General features: G+C 47.3%; 1 protein-coding gene across 2 annotated transcripts in view; it reads right to left on the reverse strand.

Annotated features, from left to right (window-relative positions):
* Kdm2a (lysine demethylase 2A) overlaps nt 1–14,712 on the reverse strand; it is a 99,177-nt gene extending 84,465 nt beyond the window's left edge. The window contains exons 1-3 of one of the 2 annotated variants that reach the window (XM_090347284.1): nt 14,464–14,712; nt 13,544–13,636; nt 12,222–12,346 (exon numbers count right to left, since the gene is read on the reverse strand). In XM_090347284.1, coding sequence (XP_090203410.1) covers nt 12,222–12,263 — 42 coding nt within the window. In that variant the 5' untranslated portion in view covers nt 12,264–12,346; nt 13,544–13,636; nt 14,464–14,712. Of the gene's footprint in view, nt 1–1,918; nt 2,041–12,221; nt 12,347–13,543; nt 14,415–14,463 lie in introns of those variants that run through there. The other variant, XM_090347285.1, reaches the window with a different exon arrangement.
* Nucleotides 14,713–17,578: the final 2,866 nt, after the last annotated feature.

The raw sequence follows: 17,578 nt of genomic DNA on the forward strand, positions 1-17,578 counted from the left end.
AAAAAAAGCTGGACTGAAGGCATGGCTCAAGCATAGAGTCAGTTGTGGAGGAGGGGGGAAAAAACGCCACAGAGAACAGGAGGTCCTAAATCCTAGCAGCCACATTTGAGGCACAAAATTGTAAAAGCTACATATTTGTAGGCCCAACTCCAAGGTTTCTGATTCCATAAGTCTGAGATCTAAGACCCAAATAGTTATACTTCCAATATGCTTCAGATATACAGAGAATGGATGCTGATAATGATACCACACTTTGAGAATAACTGCCTTGAAAATTCATGTAGGGCTGGGCGCCATGGCTCACACCTGTAATCCCAGCTATTCAGGAGGCTGAGATCTAAGGATCAAGGTTCAAAGCCAGCCTGGGCACAAAAAAGGCCTGAGACTCTTATCTCCAATTAACCTCTAGAAAATGGGAAGTGGAGCTTGGCTCAAGGGTAGGTAGTAGCCTTGAGCTGAAGACCTCAGGGACAGTGCCCAGGCCTAGAAGTAGAGCAGTAGCATTGAGGTGAAGAGCTCAAGGACAGCACCCAGGCCCCATGATCCACAACAAAAGAATTCATGTAGGAGCTGGAAATGTGGCTTAGAGAGGGATTGACTAGCATGCATGAAACCCTGGGTTTGATCCCTCATTACCACATAAACAAAAAAAGCTGGAAGTGGTGCTTGGCTCAAATGGCAGAGTGTTAGCCTCAAGCAAAAAAGAAACTCAGGGACAGTGCCCTGACCCTGAGTTCAAGCCCCAGGACTGGCAAAAAAAAAGAATTTATGATACTCCATTTTTTACATTCTACAGTTTGGTACTTGATAGAAAATTCTACCTTAAACCATAATTGGGTGTGATGGTACACATGTATCTGTAACTCCAGCTTTCAGGAGGTGGGAACAAGAGAACAGCTTCATCTCACTCAGCCTAGGTTACATAGTGAGACTACCTCAAAAACAAAACAAAACAAAACAAAACCATCTTTTTTTTTAATGGACCAGTGTAGGCTTGAACTCAGGGCTTAGGCATTGTCCTTTATTAATTTTGCTCAAACCTGGCAATCTGCTATTTGAGCCACAGCTTTACTTCTCATTTGGTGTTTAAGTGAAGATAAAAGTCTCATTGATTTCTGCCACAAGTGGCTTTGAACTGTGATCCTCAGATCTCAGCATCTAGAGTAGCTAGGATTATAGGTGTGAGGCACAGCACCCAGTTCACAATAGCCAAGATTGTAGGCTTGAGTGTCAAGCCCACTACAAAAGCCACAGTCCTGGGGCTTGAACTCAGGGCCTGAGCACGGTCCCTGAGCTGCTTTTGTTCAGCGCTAGCACTCTATCACTTGAGCCACAGTACCATTTCTGGCTTTTTCTGAGTATGTGATACTGAGAAATTGAACCCAGGGCTTCAATACATGCTAGGCAAGCACTCTACCAGTAAGCAACATTCCCAGTCCCGCAAAAGCCTTTTAAAGTTTAAAATGTTGGGCGGGGAGCTTGGCCTAGTGGTTAAAGTGCTTGCCTAGCATGCATGAAGACCCGGGTTCGATTCCTTGGTACCACATACATACAAAAAAGCTGGAAGTGGTGCTGAGGCTCAAGTGGTAGAGCTCTAGCCTTGAGAAAGTCCAAGGACAGTGCTCAGGCCCTGAGCTCAAACCCAGGACTGGCACAAAAAAAAAAAAGTTTAAAATGTTATTTCCAAGCCAGGAGTTGCTGGCTCACGCGTGTGCGTGTGCATGTGAGTGTGTGCACACATGCACACGTGTGTGTGTGTATTTTAACATTACCAGTGCCTCCCAGAATATACCACCTATTTAGTCCTACCATTCTAATATCCATATTATATAGACTTTATAGAACCCATAGTAATGCTTATACTGTTGTCTTTACAACTTGAAAGGCAACCCACTTCCCTCCTCCTCTCTCTACCTACCTGCAGGAGGCCTTCACCACTGTATTTGCCAAAACCATTCGTTTGGTCACTATTTGCTGCCTTTTATCTTTAGGGTTTAAGTTTTTACCAAATACTCATAGACAGAGAAAACCCCCAAGAACCTAAAATTTAAAACAGAAAACAAGGATATGAGTGTCATACATAAGTTAAAAGCTTAACATACACACAAACTGTCCAATACTATAATCTTAATAGATTATGTAGAGTAAGCTCAAAGTTATTTTTTTAATGTGCCCGTTTATTTTAAATAAAATCTAACACTGGCTATCAAATGTTTATATCTAGATTTATATGTTTAGGTGTTCACCACAGAATTGTTAGGGAAGAAATTTTAGTTGTAGCCTAAAACCACAAGTTCAAGACTAGCTTGAAATACAGAGTGAGACTGTGTGTCAATGCCAGTTGACTCATGTTTTTAATCCTAGCTACTCAGAAGGCTGAAATCTGAGGACCACGATTCAAAATTAGGGCAGGCAGGAAAGTCCATGAGACTCTTATGTCCAATTAATCACCAGAAACCCAAAGTGATATTATGGCTCAAAGTGGTGGGGGTGCTAGCCATGAGTGAAAAAGCTCAGGGACAGCACCTAGGCTTTTGAGTTCAAGTCCCTGGACTGGGGGTGGGGGGGGGGGGAAGAAGAGGGGAGGAGTTACAAAAAAACAAAGACTAGCCAGGCCCAGTGGCTCATGCCTGTAATCCTAGCTACTCAGGAGGCTGAGCGAGGACAGGAAAGTCCTAGAGATTCTTTATCTCCAATAACAACTCACATACTGAAAGTAGAACTATGTCTCTAGTGGAAGAGCGCTAGCCTTGAGAAAGTTCAAGGACAGTTCTGAGGCCCTGAGTTCAAACACCAGGACAAAAAAATTATACATACATACATATATATATATATGTATATATATTAGAGCTTTCAACAAATTTAACAAGTACTTACTGACTCCACTTGCTGTCAGAGACATTCAGTATATATGTAGCATGTACAAAATAACCTAACTCTAACAAAGCTTATGCTAAAGGAAGGCTATACCAAACAAGCATAAATCCAGTAGTAATTAGCACTCAGCAAAACATAACAAGAGAAAGTAATAAGGTTTAAATCTAGTTCTTTTGCTGGGTGCCCAAAATACAGCTTAATGTATAAGAATAATTAGCCTTGGCCAGGTGCTGGTGGCTTACGTCTATAACCCTAGCTACTCAGGGGCTGAGATGTGAGGATCGTGGTTCAAAGCCAGCCCAGGCATGAAAGTCTGTGACTCATCTCCAATTAAGCATCAGAAAACTGGAAGTGGCACTGTGGCTCAAGGGGTAGAACACTAGCCTTGAGCTGAAGAGCTCAGGGACAATGCCCAGGCCCAGAGTTCAAGCCACATGATGGACCAAAAAGAAGAAGAAGAAGAAGAAGAACAACAACAACAACAACAACAACAACTACTACTACTACTACTAATTCTCTGGACTGCATTTTGAGCAATACAAGTACAAGCAACGAGCAACAAGTTTCTCCTATACCAGGAAGGAAGCTGTAACAATTATAATAGTGTACTCTTTCATCAACAGACAAAATTACATCTAGTAATTATGAATAAAAGCAAGTGAGGACTGGAAAGATGGCTTAGTGGTTAAGAGTGCTCACCTTGTATTTATGAAGGTTTGATTACCTAGTACCACATACACAGAAAAAGCTGGAAGTGGTGCTATGACCCAAATGGTAGAGCACTAGCCTTAAGAAAGCTCAAGGATAGTGCTCAAGCCCTGAGTTCAAGCCAGGACTGGCAAAAAAAAAAAAAAAAAAAGAAAGAAAGAAAGAAAGAACGAACGAATGAAAGAGGATAACCTAAAAACTGCTAAACCTGAAAATCACAATTTTAAGGATAGCCCAAGGAAAGTTAGAATATCACCACAACTACGGTGCCCTTAGTCCCTACAAAAAAGGCTGACAGTATGGCCTAGTGGTAGAGTGCTTGCTAGCATTCATGAAGCCCTGGGTTCAATTCCTCGGTACCACATACACAGAAAAAGCCAGAAGTGGGCCGGGAGTTTGGCCTAGTGGTAGAGTGCTTGCCTAGCATGCACGAAGACCCGGGTTCAATTCCTCAGTACCCCACATACATAGCAAAAAGCCGGAAGTGGTGCTGAGGCTCAAGTGGTAGAGCTCTAGCCTTGAGAAAGTCCAAGGAGAGTGCTCAGGCCCTGAGCTCAAGCCCAGGACTGGCAAAAAAAAAAAAGAAAAGAAAAGAAAAAGCCAAAAGTGGTGCTATGGCTCAAGTGGTAGAGTTCTAGCCTTAGAAAGCCCAAGGACAGTACTCAGGCCCTGAGTTCAAGACCCAGGACTGGCGAAAAAAAAAAACTCTGAGATAGTTTACAGAGAATCTATTGTATACAAATCCTACTAACAGGATCAAACATCCAACAGGTTAATAGTCTTCAGAAAAAATTCTCATCAAGACTGATAAGCAAAATGAATTTTCAAGTCTATCAACATTTTATTACCACCACCCAGATAGGTGAAATCAAGAAAAAATCACTCAGGCTATATAACATTACTCTCAAGTACATTGTATTTACGTTAACATAGATTTGCATTTTTATTTGTTTCTACAATTACCATTGGCAGGAGCTAGTGAATCTTTTCCCATATTAAATGTAAGTATAGGTGCAATTTACTATACAGATTAGAGACACATATTACAATTGATAGTAATATATGTAACAAAGGTCATTTCCCCAATAAAAGAAAAATAGTCCCAAGTAAAACCTCAAGTCATTACTGGCTCAAGCCTACAATCCGAGCTTCTCAGGAGGGGGAGATCTGAGGACTGTGGTTTGAAGCCAGCCTGGACAGAAAAATGCATAAAACTCTTATAGTCAATAAACCACAAGAAAACTCAAAAGTGGCAGTGTGGTTCAATGTGGAAGAGAACTAGCCTTGAGCAAAAGAAGCTCAAGGGTACCACGAGGCTGAGTTCAAGCCCCACAACAACAACAAAATAAATAAATTTTTAAAAAGACAAACTGAACAGGAAAGTCTACAAACCTCCTATCTCCAATTAAACTACCAAAACGCCAGAAGTGGAGCTGTGGTTCAAATGAGAGAGCATTAGCAATGAGCAGAAAAAGCTCAAGGAGCGCCCAGACTCTGAGGTTCAAGTTAGTCACACACACACACACACACCACACACACACATACACTTTAAGGTCACTGTACTACACCACCATAAATTTCATGCATTTACCTTTTTTTGGTAGTTATCCTTGGGTTTGAACCAATCTCATGTTTGCTAGACAGATGCTCTAATCTTTTAACTTATGCCTCTAGCTCATTCCTTTGTATTTTTGTAGTAATCTCTTCTATAAAGTCCATCTATGGGCTGGGTTATATGGCTTAAAGATGTGGTAGAGTGCTTACCTAGCATGCATGGTGCGCTGGATTCAATTCTTCAGTACTACATACACAGAAAAATCCAGAAGTGAATGGGAAGTGGGGCGTGGTAGCTCATGCCTATAATCTTAGCTACTCAGACTGAGATCTGAGGATCATGGTTCAGAGCTAGCCTGGGCACTAAAGACTGAGACTTGCATCTCCAATTAACCACTAGAACACAGGAAGTGGTGCTGTGGCTCAAGGGGCAGGACGGAAGATTTCAGGTACAGTACTGAGGCCCAGAGTTCAAGCCCCACCACTGACAAAAAGTGGTGCTATCGATCAAGTGGTAGAGTGCTAGCCTGGAACAAAAGATCAGGGGTACTAGCCCTGAGCTGAGGAACAATGCTCAGGCCCAGAGTTCAAGCCCCACAACAAACAAAAAAAAAAAGGGGGGAGTGGGGGCCTGGAGTGTAGCCTAGTGATAGAGTGAGTGCTCACTTAGCATGCCCCAAGCCCTGGGTTTAATTCCTTGTACCACATACACAGACAAGTGACAAGTGACAGAGCACTAGCCTTGAGCAAATAATGTCCAAAGACAGTGCCCAAGGCCTTAGTTCAAACCCCAAGACTGGCAAAGCCAAAACCAAAAATAACAAGGTTCACCTATTTATACTTTCCATGAGAGGCCCATGCCACCTTAAACAGCAACAGAATGAGATAGGGTCAAACTTATGCCTAGACTAGTCTGGAACCATGAACCTCCTGATCTCAGCCTCATGTTGCTAAAATATCAAGTATGTATCACTGCAACCAGCTATTAATTGAGGAGTCTCATGTATATGCCTGAGCTGGGTTAGAACTTCAATCCTCATGATACCCATCTGCCTCACAAGTAGCTAGGATTATAGGCATGAGCTATGAATGGTTGTGTGTACACTGACTTTTGATTGATTTTATTTTTGGTTTTTCTAAGCATGAAAGAAATTATATAAGGATGATTTTTTATCCCTAAAGCAAGTTGGAAGTGAAACTATGGTTCAAGTGGCAGAGTACCAACCTTGAATGTAAAAGCCAAAGGGCAACATCCAAGCTCTGAGTTCAAGCCCTAGTACTAGCACAAAAACAAAAGACCATTAGTGTTCATTTAAGCAAATCAAAGCTCCAGCAGTATAAAACAATCATTCTAATTCAATGAAATAGAATGTATGCCCTAAATCTATCCATCTATCCATCCATCCATCCATCCATCCATCCATCTATCCATCCAACCATCCATACCTCCTTCAAAGGTAAATTCCTTTCCACATCTAACCAAACAAAAAATGAATCAGGTGTGGCTCACACCAATAATCCTAGCTACTCAGAAGGATCTGAGGATTCTGGTTCAAAGCCATCCTAAGATGGGTGCTATGATTCATGCCTGTAATCGTATCCTAGCTACTCAGGAGGCTGAGATCTGAGGATCACAGTTCAAAGCCAGCCTGGGCACTAAAGACCCTGAGACTCTTATCTTCAATTAAATCACCAGAAAACCAGAAGTAGGGCTGTGGCTCCAGGGGTTATGGCAGTAGCCTAAAACTGAAGAGCTCAAGGACAGTGCCCAGGCCCAGAGTTCAAGCCCCATGACCATAAAAAAAAAAAAGCCATCCTAGTCTGTGTATCTTCTCTCCAATTAACCACCAGAAAAGGGTACATGGAGCTGTGGTTCAAGTCCCACAACTACCAAACAACAAAAGTCACTGCTATACATTGCAGACAAAAATGGGGCTAGTCACTTAACTCTGGTAAATCATTTGCCTAGCATGCATTAGGCTGAGTTTGATCCTAGCACAAATGAAGATGGGGAAAAAAAAAAGCACACCATATTAAAAATATATATAAATACATATACAGTTATGTGAGCCCATATGGCCAGGTGTCAGTGGCTCACACCTGTAATCCTAGCTACTCGGGGAGGAAATCTGAGGATCAAGGTTCAAAGGCAGCTTAGGCACTAAAGTTCATGACCCTCTTATCTCCCAATTAACCACCAGAAAACCAGAAATGGCACTGTGGCTCTAGGGAAAGGGTGGTAACCTTGAGCTGAAGAACTCAGGGACAGAACCCAGGCCCAGAGTTCAACTCCCATGATTGACAAAAAAAAAAGCCTAAATCTTAAGGACAGAGAAAAAGAAAACAGTTTCTCAGTATTTTCATTTAATGCAAGTCCTTCACCTTGCCTGTGTGTATTTACTTTTTAAATTTTTAATTTACTTTTGTGTTACTACCATGGGTTGAACTCAGGGCCTAGGTACTATCCATGAGCTTTTTTATTTAAGGCTAGTGTTCTACCACTTGAACCATAGCTTTACTTGCAGTGCTTAGGTGATTAATTGGACTTTCCTGTCCAGGTTTGCTTCAATCCATGATTCTTAGACATCAGCATCCTGAGTAGCTACAATTATAATCATGAGCCACTATGTGACTATTAAAACTCCACAAATAAGATCCAAATTAATAAAGAATTCTGTGTGTGCCAGTAGCCATATCTGTAATTCTAACTACTCGTGAGGTTGAGATTTGAAAACTGCAGGTTGAAGCCAACCTGGGTAGCAGTCCATGAAACACTTACCTCCAATAAACAGCCTAAAGCCAGAAGTGGAGCTGTGGTTCATTAGCCTTGAGCAAAAAAAGCTCAAGGAACCCAGGCCCTGAGTTCAAGCCCCATAACTGACAGAAAAAAAAATTCTGCAATATAAACACTCACTGCACAGAGACCATATAAAGACAAAGACAATCAAATAAACTATAAGATGTTCTACTACCAAAAGCTATGTTATAAATGGGATTTATGCTTAAAATACAGCATTAAATGCCATCTTCAAAAACTCAAGTCACCAGCAGGGTGTGGTGGCTCACGCCTATAAAACTAGCTATTCAGGATGCTAAGATCTGAGGATCAAGTTCAAAGCCAGCCCAGGCACTGAAGTCCATGAGTCTCTTATCTCCCATTATTCACCAGAAAACAGGAATTGGCGCTGTGGCTCTAGGGGTAGAGTGGTAGCCTTGAGCCGAGGAGCTCAGGAACATCGCCCAGGCCCGGGGGGGGGGGGGGGGGGGGGGGGGGGGAAGTGGATTGTAGAGCTGGGAATGTGGCTTATAGTGGTAAAGTGCTTGCTTTGCATGCATGAAGCCCTTGAGTTCCTCAGTACCACATAAACAGAAAAGGCTGGAAATGGTGCTGTGGCTCAAGTGATAGAGTGCTAGCCTTAAGTAAAATTTCAGGAACCTGTTCACGGGCGCTGAGTTCATCCCTAGGACTGGCAAAAAAAGAGAGAGGAAAAAGAAGAAACGCTGAGGCTGGGTGCCAGTGACTAACACCTATAATCTTAGCTACTCAAGAGACTGATATCTGAGGACTGTGGTTCAAAGCCAGCCTGGCAGGAAAGTCCAGGAAACTCTTACCTCCAATTAACCACCAGAAAACCAAAAGTGGCGCTGTGGCTCAAAGTGATAGTGTCACCAGTCACCACTCAACCAGCCAGGCTCTGTGGCTCAGCTAGCTACTCACAAGGATAAGATCTGAGGATCGCCGATCGCCGTTCAATGCCAACGTGGGCACTAGGGCACTAAAGACCATGAGACTCATATCTCCAGTTTATCACTAGAAAATGGGAAGTGGGCTGAGGCTCAAGGCACAGGGCAGTAGCCTTGAGCTGAAGCGCTCCGGGCCAACACCCAGGTCCAAGGGTAGGGCAGAAGCCTTGAGCTGAAAAGCTCAGGGACAGCACTCAAGTTCAAGCCCTACAACCCACAAAAGAAAAAAGAAAAAAAGTGATATAGTAACCAGTCACCAGCCGGGTGGAGTAGCTCCTGCCTGTAATCCCAGCTACTCAGGAGTTTGAGATCTAAGGATCTCCGTTCAAAGCAGCCCAGGCGCTAAAGTCCATGAGACTCTTACCTCCAATTAATGACCAGAAAACTGGAAGTGGCCCTGTGCCTCTTGGAGTAGGGTGGTAGCCTTGAGCTGAAGAGCTCAGGAACAGCACCTATGCCCAGAGTTCAAGTCCTACAACTCAACAAAAACGGAAGAGGAGGAAGAAGAAGAAATGTCGACACACGCATCAATAGCTCACATTTACAACCCTAGATTCTTAGAAGACTGAAATTGAGACTCAAATCATCCAGGGCAGATAAACTCTTATATCCAATTAATAAGCAGAAAAACAGCACTAGAGGTGTGGCTCAAGTGAAAAATGTGCCAGCTTTGAGTGAAAAAGCTGAGTGAAAGTTTAATGCCCAGCCAGGAAACAGTGGCTCAAGCCTGAGATCTGAGGATTGTGATTCAAAGCCAGTCTGGGCAGAAGGAAAGTCCACTGTGAGACTCTAATCTCCAATTAACCACTAGAAAACCAGAAGAGGAACTGTGGCTCAAAGTAGTAGAGCTCAGTGGCTCATGCCTGTAATCCTAGCTACAGGAAGCTGAGATCTGAGGATCAAGGTTCAAAGCCAGCCTGGACACAAAAATGACCTGAGACTCTTATCTCCAGGTAACCTCTAGAAAATGGGAAGTGGAGATTGGCCCTGAGTTCAAACTCCAGGACTGGCCAAAAAAAAAAAAAAGAGTAAAGCACTGATGGCTTACTCCTATAATCCTAACTAATATGGAAGCTAAGAACTGAGGATCTCAGTTCAATGCCAGCCAAAGCAGGAAAGACTGTGAAACTCTTATTTTCAATTAACCATCAAAAAGCTAGAAGCAAAGCTGTGGCTCAAGTGGTAATGTCCCAGACTTGGCAAAGTTAAGGAACATTGCCCATATCAAGTTTAAGGCCTACTACCAGCACAAAAAATAAAAACATTTTAAAAAGAATTATAGGGCTGGGAGTTTAGCCTAGTGGTAGAGTACTTGCCTAGCATGCTCAAAGACTGGGGTTCAATTCCTCAGTACCACATACATAGAAAAACCGTAAGTGGGGAAGTGGTGCTGTGGCTCAAGTGACACAGTGCTAACCTTGAGGAAAAGGCCTAAGGACAGTGCTCAGGCCCTGAGTTCAAGCCCCAGGACTGGGGAAAAAAGAATTATAAAGTCAACACATAGATAAAGACAAGAAACAGCAAATATCTGAATAAGGCCCACCACACTAAATACTTGATGCATATACCTTTTTAGCAATCGCATTAAAAAAGTAAAGTTGCCAGGTGCCAGTGACTCATGTCTACAATACTAGCTACTCAGGAGGTGAGATCTGAGGATCGAAGATCACAGTTCAAAGCTAACCAAGGCAGGAAAGTCCATGGGAGTCTTATCTCCAAAAAACTATCAAGTAGAGCTATGGCTCAAGTGCTAAAGCACTAGTTTGAGAAAAAGTTTAGTGCCAGGCTCCAAGTTCAAGCCCCCTCACCCATAAATAAATAAATTAAATAAATAAATAAATATTAAAAGAGAGTGAGTCCTTTCTCCAAAAGAATTAAAATCGGGGGCCAGGAGTTTGGCCTGCTTACCTACCATGCAAGACCAGAGTTCCATTCCTTGGTACTACATACACAGAAAAATCCGAAAGTGGTGCTGTGGCTCAAGTGGTAGAGAAAGCCCAGGGACAGTGCCCAGGCCCTGAGTTCAAGCTACGTGACTGGCAAAAAAAAAAAAAAAAAAAAAAAAATCAAAGGCCCGGAGTTTGGCCTAGTGCACAAAGATCCTGGGTTTGTTTCCTTGGTACCAATTACATAGAAAAGCTGGAAGTAGTGCTGTGGCTCAAGAGGTAGAGCACTAGCCTTGATGAAAGCCCAAGGACAATGCCCAGGTCCTGAGTTCAAGCCCCAAGATGGGGGGGAGAGGGGAGAAGAAAAATAATCGGAAAATGGATTAGAAACTATTCTTTTTTGCCCAAACTCAGTGTAAAACAGAGCCAAATAAAACCACCACAAATTTCTTTAATTATCTAGGCCTTTTAGTTCAGCAAATTTCACACACTACAAGTCTGTGATTTTCCTAATATCCTACTCTACACACACAAATTACCATTATTTTATTATTAACTTATCAACACATTTATTTTTGTGCTGGTACTGGGGCTTGAACTCAAGAGCCAGAGCGCTCTCCCTTAGTTTTTTTTTACTCTTCAAGGCTGGCACTCTACCACTTGAGCCACAGCTCTACTTCTGGCTTTTTGCTGGGTAGCTAGAGAAAAAAGTCCCCTGGACTTCTCTGTTTAAGCTGGCTTCAAACTGGAATTCTCAGATCTCAGCCTCCTGAATAGCTAGGATTACAAGCATGAGCCACTAATGCCCCTACACAAATATTTGAAATGAATGTAAGATAAAATGATTAATGAAGTTCTCTGATTACACAACACACACACACACACACACACACACACACACACAAAGCTTACCCCTCCAAAATGTAAAGTATCTTTCAACAAAATATATCTCATAGTCTTTCCAAAACACAGAACCTTAGCAGTATCTAGTACTATATATGTCTTTAATCAATACCCTTTACAATCCTCCAAACATTCCAAAGTGCTAACTTGTTAAAATCCACTTTCTCCCAGCTGGAAAATTACAAATTTTGATACCACATAATCCTGAAAAATTATATAGAACTAGCACTACCAGTTTTATCCTTACTATTACTATTCTAATATGATTTACCCAAGAAGATTTATTCATAACATCAATATGTTAATTGGGAATCATTATCTAACCTTGATCCACAAAATCCTTTGATTTTTGCAATGGTTTCTTCCCAACACAGTAACTATTAAGACTCCAACTACCTGGCCAAATCCAAATAAGAAATCAATATACCTCCCCATTCCTCTTGCGCACAGAAAGTGGCCTGAAAAGTTTAGCCAACACTAAGTTCACAAGTGAAAACAAAATAATTATTTTAAAATAAGAGGGGAAGGGGGGGGAGGAAGAATACTAACCAATCTCTGGCTGTAACGAATCCTTTCTTCTTCGGGTTCCATCTCTTACTCTTCGGTGGAAAGTAGTGTAATGAAACCACTCCAGGGCTGCCTTCCTCTTTCTCCTTAGGAACCAGATTGCAACACTAGAGAATAATATGAGCAAGGATAAGCACTGGTCTCAAACTTCTCGGCTTTCTTTTCACAGAAAGGAGTATTTAAGATGTGCATTAAATTAGATGCTGGGAAAAATCAGGTTCCTTTTCATAAGTTTGGGACCTTTCTGCTCTCAGGCAAGTAGTTCCTTGTCATGTTCAACATTAACACTGTGTTACACCGTTGGAGGCCTAGGCAATGGGAAATGTTGGTTTCTGTTCCTTATGGACAGGCCACACCACTTAGTTCTGCCCACGAGATGGCAATTAGCAAAGCTCTCCTCCATGGCAGCATTAGCCAAAAGTAAATAAAAATAACTAACTTAAATTCTAAGTTAAATTTCAAAAAGAAGAGTCTAGGACTTTTATCTCCAGAGATCTAGCTGACCAGATGAACTGAACTCCGGATTTTAAACAAATTACTTCTTACACCATCCATTAGAAACTAAGTTGGGAAGAAGGGCAGACTTATCTATATAAAAAAGACAAGAAATTTGAAGAAGACTCCAAAACAATTTACCCATACCCTTCCAGTAAGACTGTACACAACAATCATCACCTTCCTCTCCCAGACCTACCCTCCACCAGAGAAGTGTACAGCTCTGAAACAAATCTGAGTTGCACATCGAGACAAACGAATCGTCTGCTCTTGATCAAGTAAAGAACGAAATGATTCGACCCATGAGTACGAGTAAATCACACTCTTTTCCAAAAAAACTACAGGGTGTCACAGTCGAGCCACATCATCACCAAGCACGGATTTTCATTTTTATACATATTCTCAGATAATGGCTTCCCCTGGGGATGCAGATTCTTACAGCCACGTTAACGGCATCCTTTCGGAACTGCTAGGAGACCTGAGGAGCCGATGACATAGTTGGCGAGCAGTTCGTGGCACTGCCCTCCCGGAGGAAGCCCGTCCTCGCCCGCGGTCGGGAGGGACACGGTGTCTGCACCCCCTGGGCCGGGGCCACACCGGCCGGACGGGGAAAACAACCTATCTTGCCTTGTTCCTATTTATGCTTCTACGGTTTCCCCATCGCAAAAAATAAATAAATAAATAGAAAGAAAAGAAGGACGGAAGAGAGAGAGAGAGGAAAAAAAAAAGACATAGAAACTTTACATTGTCTTTAGGCACCACGGAGCACCAAACTTCCCAAGGCGAGGGGAGGGAGGGGGAAATCTCACCGGGGATTCTGCTCTTGACTTCTTCTGGTCCGACTGAGGAGCACAAGATTCCAACAGCAGGGGAAGCCTAAGTCCCACACGTCGTCGTCTTCTCTTTTTTCCGTGAATTAGTCCAGTATCCAGAGAGGGTCAGGGCGACCCAGGAAGGAGAGGAAACAGTTGCAGAATCAAGCCTCCTCTCCCGGCTCCGGAGCGCCGGCGTCGGAGGCGTCGGGCGCGGGGAGCGCGACCCCTCTGCGCCGAGCCCGGGGCGCCCCCGCCTCCCCCGGGCCGGCGGTCGGCGGCCGGGGCACGAGCCGGGGCCGGGGCCCGAGCCCCGGGTCACACGGTCGCGGGGGCGCCTTCCTCGCGGAGCCCTGGGCCGGCCGCCTCCGGAGCCCGGGAGCGGCGGCCGATCAGCTGAGACCGGCTGGGCCGAGGCTCCCCGCGCCGCCCGGCCCCCCGGAACGCGGGCCCCCGCCCCGGGGGGCGGAGAGGGCGGGAGCGGTGCGGCGCGCCGGCCGGGGGCCCGGGCTGCCCTCGCGTCCCCCCGCCTCAGCCCGGGCTCCGCGCTGCGGGACGAGCCCCCGGCTACTCCCCAGTCGCAGAGGGAAGACTCCGGGATGCGGGCCCCCCCTAGCCGGGCCCCTCCTCCCAGGGCGCCCCCTTCCCAGGGGAGGCAGAGTGGCGACGAGCCCGGGAGCTGGGAAGGTGCTCGGCGAGCCGCCGCCGCCGCCGCCGCCGCCGCCGCCGGGGAGGGGTGTTGTTTCCCTCACACAGGAGGAGCCGCCGAAACAGCCGCCGCCATTTTGAACCCGTCAGACTCTCACATACACACAGCTCTCCGCGGCGCACTGCGCAGGCGCCGCCGTCCACCCCTCCTCCCGTCGCCTCCCCAGCCCCCCGCCCCCACCTCCTGCCAGCCTCCCTGCGCTGCTTACCGCTCTCCCCGGGCGCACGGGAGCGCGCACGCGTCCCTCCCCTCGAAAGCGGACACGCCGCCGGCGCGCGCACGCGCGGATGCGTCAGCCTCGAGTCGCCCGCGACGCCGACGCGGCTCCCCGCTCCCCACCCCTCGAGTCGGCCCGCACGCCCTCCCGCCGGCCTCCCGCCCCCGCTCCCCGCCGGCGCTCCTTCCAGGGCTGGGGCCTGGCCCACGGCTCGCGCCTGCGCACCGAGCGCCGCCCTCCTCCTCCTCCTCCTCCTCCGCGTGCTCCCTCCCCCCACCCAGCCTCTCCTGAACACACTCTCCGCCTCGGTGACCCCGCCCATCGCCGGCCAGCTGCGCCGGCCGCCCTGCCCCCCCCCCTCCCGGGAGGGCGGTGACCCCCGACCCCCACAAAGCACGACACCCCTCCGGGCACCGGGGAGCGGCTCCCCGTCCCCTCCAGCCGCCCTCTGCCCCGGTCGGCCCTTCACAGTCACACGGCCTGAAGGCCGCGCAGCCTGGGCCCGGCGGCCCGTGGCTCGCCTCAAAGCGGGGTCCCCCGAGGTCAGGCCCGCTGGGCCCAGGCGGCCCGAGCCGGGCGCCCCACTCGGGCCTGCACGGAGCAGGGCAGGCGCGGGGAGCCGCGGCGTTGCGCCGGCTGTTGTCCCTCGCGCGCCGGCCAGCGGGCCGAGGCCGGCCTGCCCGCCATCCCGGGCCAGGCCGCGGGGTCCCCGCCGCGGAGCCCGGCCGCCCGGGGCTCGGGGGGCGCTGCTCGGTGCAGAGGCCCGGCCCCGCCTCACCCACTCCTCGCCGCTCCGAAGGGGCAGGAACCGGGAGTAGCCTGTCTGTCCGGGGCTCCCCCGGGGGAGCTCGGGGCGCTCCACGAGGGCGTCCACAGGTGCGGGGCGCGGGAGAGGTCTCCGCGCCGGCCCCCGGGGGCGGCGGCAGCGGCCGGCGCGGCCCCCGCGGGCCGGCGGGCGCCCGGGCGACGGCCCGGGAAGCCCCCGCGGCCGGCCACGCTCAGCTTTCCGCAGCGCCGGTGCCCCCGGCGGCCCGGGTGGGACGTGACCCCGCCCCCGGCGGGTCGGGGCGCCCCCCGCAGTGGGGTCGGGGGGGGGGAGGCCGCCCCCAGCCCCCGAGCGGACCCCGCCGCCCTCGGGCCGCGGCGGGGCGCGGGAGGCCCGGCCGGGAAGATGTCTCCTCTCGGTCCGCGAAGCTTCGCGCGAGGGTCAGCGACGGGGCAGCCGCGGCCCGAGCTGGGCCGGCCCTGCCCACGGACGGGCCCCGGCGGCTCGACAGCCGCCCGACAGGCCGGCGGGCTGCAGACGTCGACGGAGCCCGGCCGGCGGAGACGGCGGTGGCATGCGAGCAGCCCGAGCCCCCGAGCCCTGGGGCCGCTCCCCCAGCCAATGTCGTGTTCCGGGGCCCGTTTCAATGATAAGCCCCACAAAGGACGGTGGCTTGAGGCACCGACTCGCCCAGTGCTTGCGGTTGGCCGGGGCCGAGCGCAGTCACAACAGATCCTTTTTTTTTTTTCCTCCTTGAGTTAATTTCCAGATCCTCAAGCCCTTGATTCCTAGGAATCGGGATTGAAGGAGAGAGAAACTTATCGACAGCCTTCACCTCACTCGTTGAGAAAGACGCTCATGAGAGGCAAATGAAATAATGATGCTTTCTATCGTAAACCCAAAGGAGCATTTATTACACAGCACAGGGATTTTTCTACATGCAAACGTAGGGAATTTTCTCAGACACTCGGCCTTGTTTCACAACATCCTTAGCAGACAGGTGAAAATGCTTTTTGTATCTTTGTTTTTAAGATTGACAGTTGATGGGTAAGGTTAAATGGCTTGCATAATTAATCCGAGGGAAGAGTCAGTCTCATCATCTTGCATTCAGTCACTGAGCAATATCAGTTATTTCCAGACTTGTTAGGTCTTTCAGAGCACTGATACCAAGAAGATAGTCACTTAAATTTATCCCATCTAAAGCCTTTTTCAGTCTTCCCGAGATTGTAGATTATACTTAAAACCAGTGGTCAGTTATTTATACCAAGAATACTAGCTAGAAATTGCACCCTGTGACTATCAAAAAAGTCAATGGCTTGTTTAGAAAAGAAAGACTTTTGTCACTGTCAGATTAGTAAATACTGGACCTCATTGTTATTTGAGAATCATATAGCTCTATTTCTTGCTCCTTTCTCCCTGCTACTCAGAGAATAGAAGGCAAAGAAAGAAGGGGTCTCTAGCAGTAACTTAATTTTCTTTTTCTTTTTCTTTTTTTAGGTCATGGGGCTTGAACTCGGCCAGGGCACTGTCCCTGAGCTCTTCAGCTCAAGACTACCATCCCATCCCTGGACCTGGGGGTTGTCCCTGAGCTCTTCAACTCTAGCCTACCACTGTACCCTTGAAACAAGCCCCACTTCCCATTTTCTAGAGGTTAATTGGAGATTTGGAGATAAGAGTCTCAGATCCTTTTGTGCCCAGGCTGGCTTTGAACCTTGATCCTCAAATCTCAGCCTCCGGAGTAGCTAGAATTATAGGTGTGAACCACTGTGCTGGCAAGAGTAACTTAATTTTGTCTTGCCTTTTTCCCTAAAAGCCCAGAGCCCGTTCAGCAAAAATGTAAGAACCTAGCCGGGTGTGGCTCACATCTGTAATCTTCAATTAACCTCCAGAAAACAGGAAGTGGGGCTTGGCTCAAGAGTGGGGTGGTAGCCTTGAGCTGAAGAGCACAGGGTCAAACGTGGGCAATAACCTTGAGCTGAAGAGCCCAGTTCAGGGTCCTACAAGTTTTAACTCATTTAGGCAGACCAGACAGAAATGAAGGCAGGTTCCAGAGCTCATAGTACTTATATTGAACAGGAACAAGGTTTCTTAAATTGCAACTAGCTCTTTTCCAGTTGAAAACCATTTGTAACTAGTCAGCAGTAGGAAGAAAACAAAAACAACAACAACAAAAAAACATTTAAATACATAGATGCAATGGCTTCTCCACAGACAGGCTTTGTTAATACACCAAAGCAGATGTGCAGGGTGTGATTAGAGACTTAGTCAGGTGGCTATTGATAACCACCACAATCACAATAGCTCTGATGGGTAAAGGAATACCTGTAAGGCTCACTGTTT

This window comes from Megascapheus bottae, chromosome 16 (genome assembly GCF_031878675.1).
Source record: "Megascapheus bottae isolate mThoBot1 chromosome 16, mThoBot2.hap1, whole genome shotgun sequence".
Taxonomy (NCBI): Eukaryota; Metazoa; Chordata; class Mammalia; order Rodentia; family Geomyidae; genus Megascapheus; species Megascapheus bottae.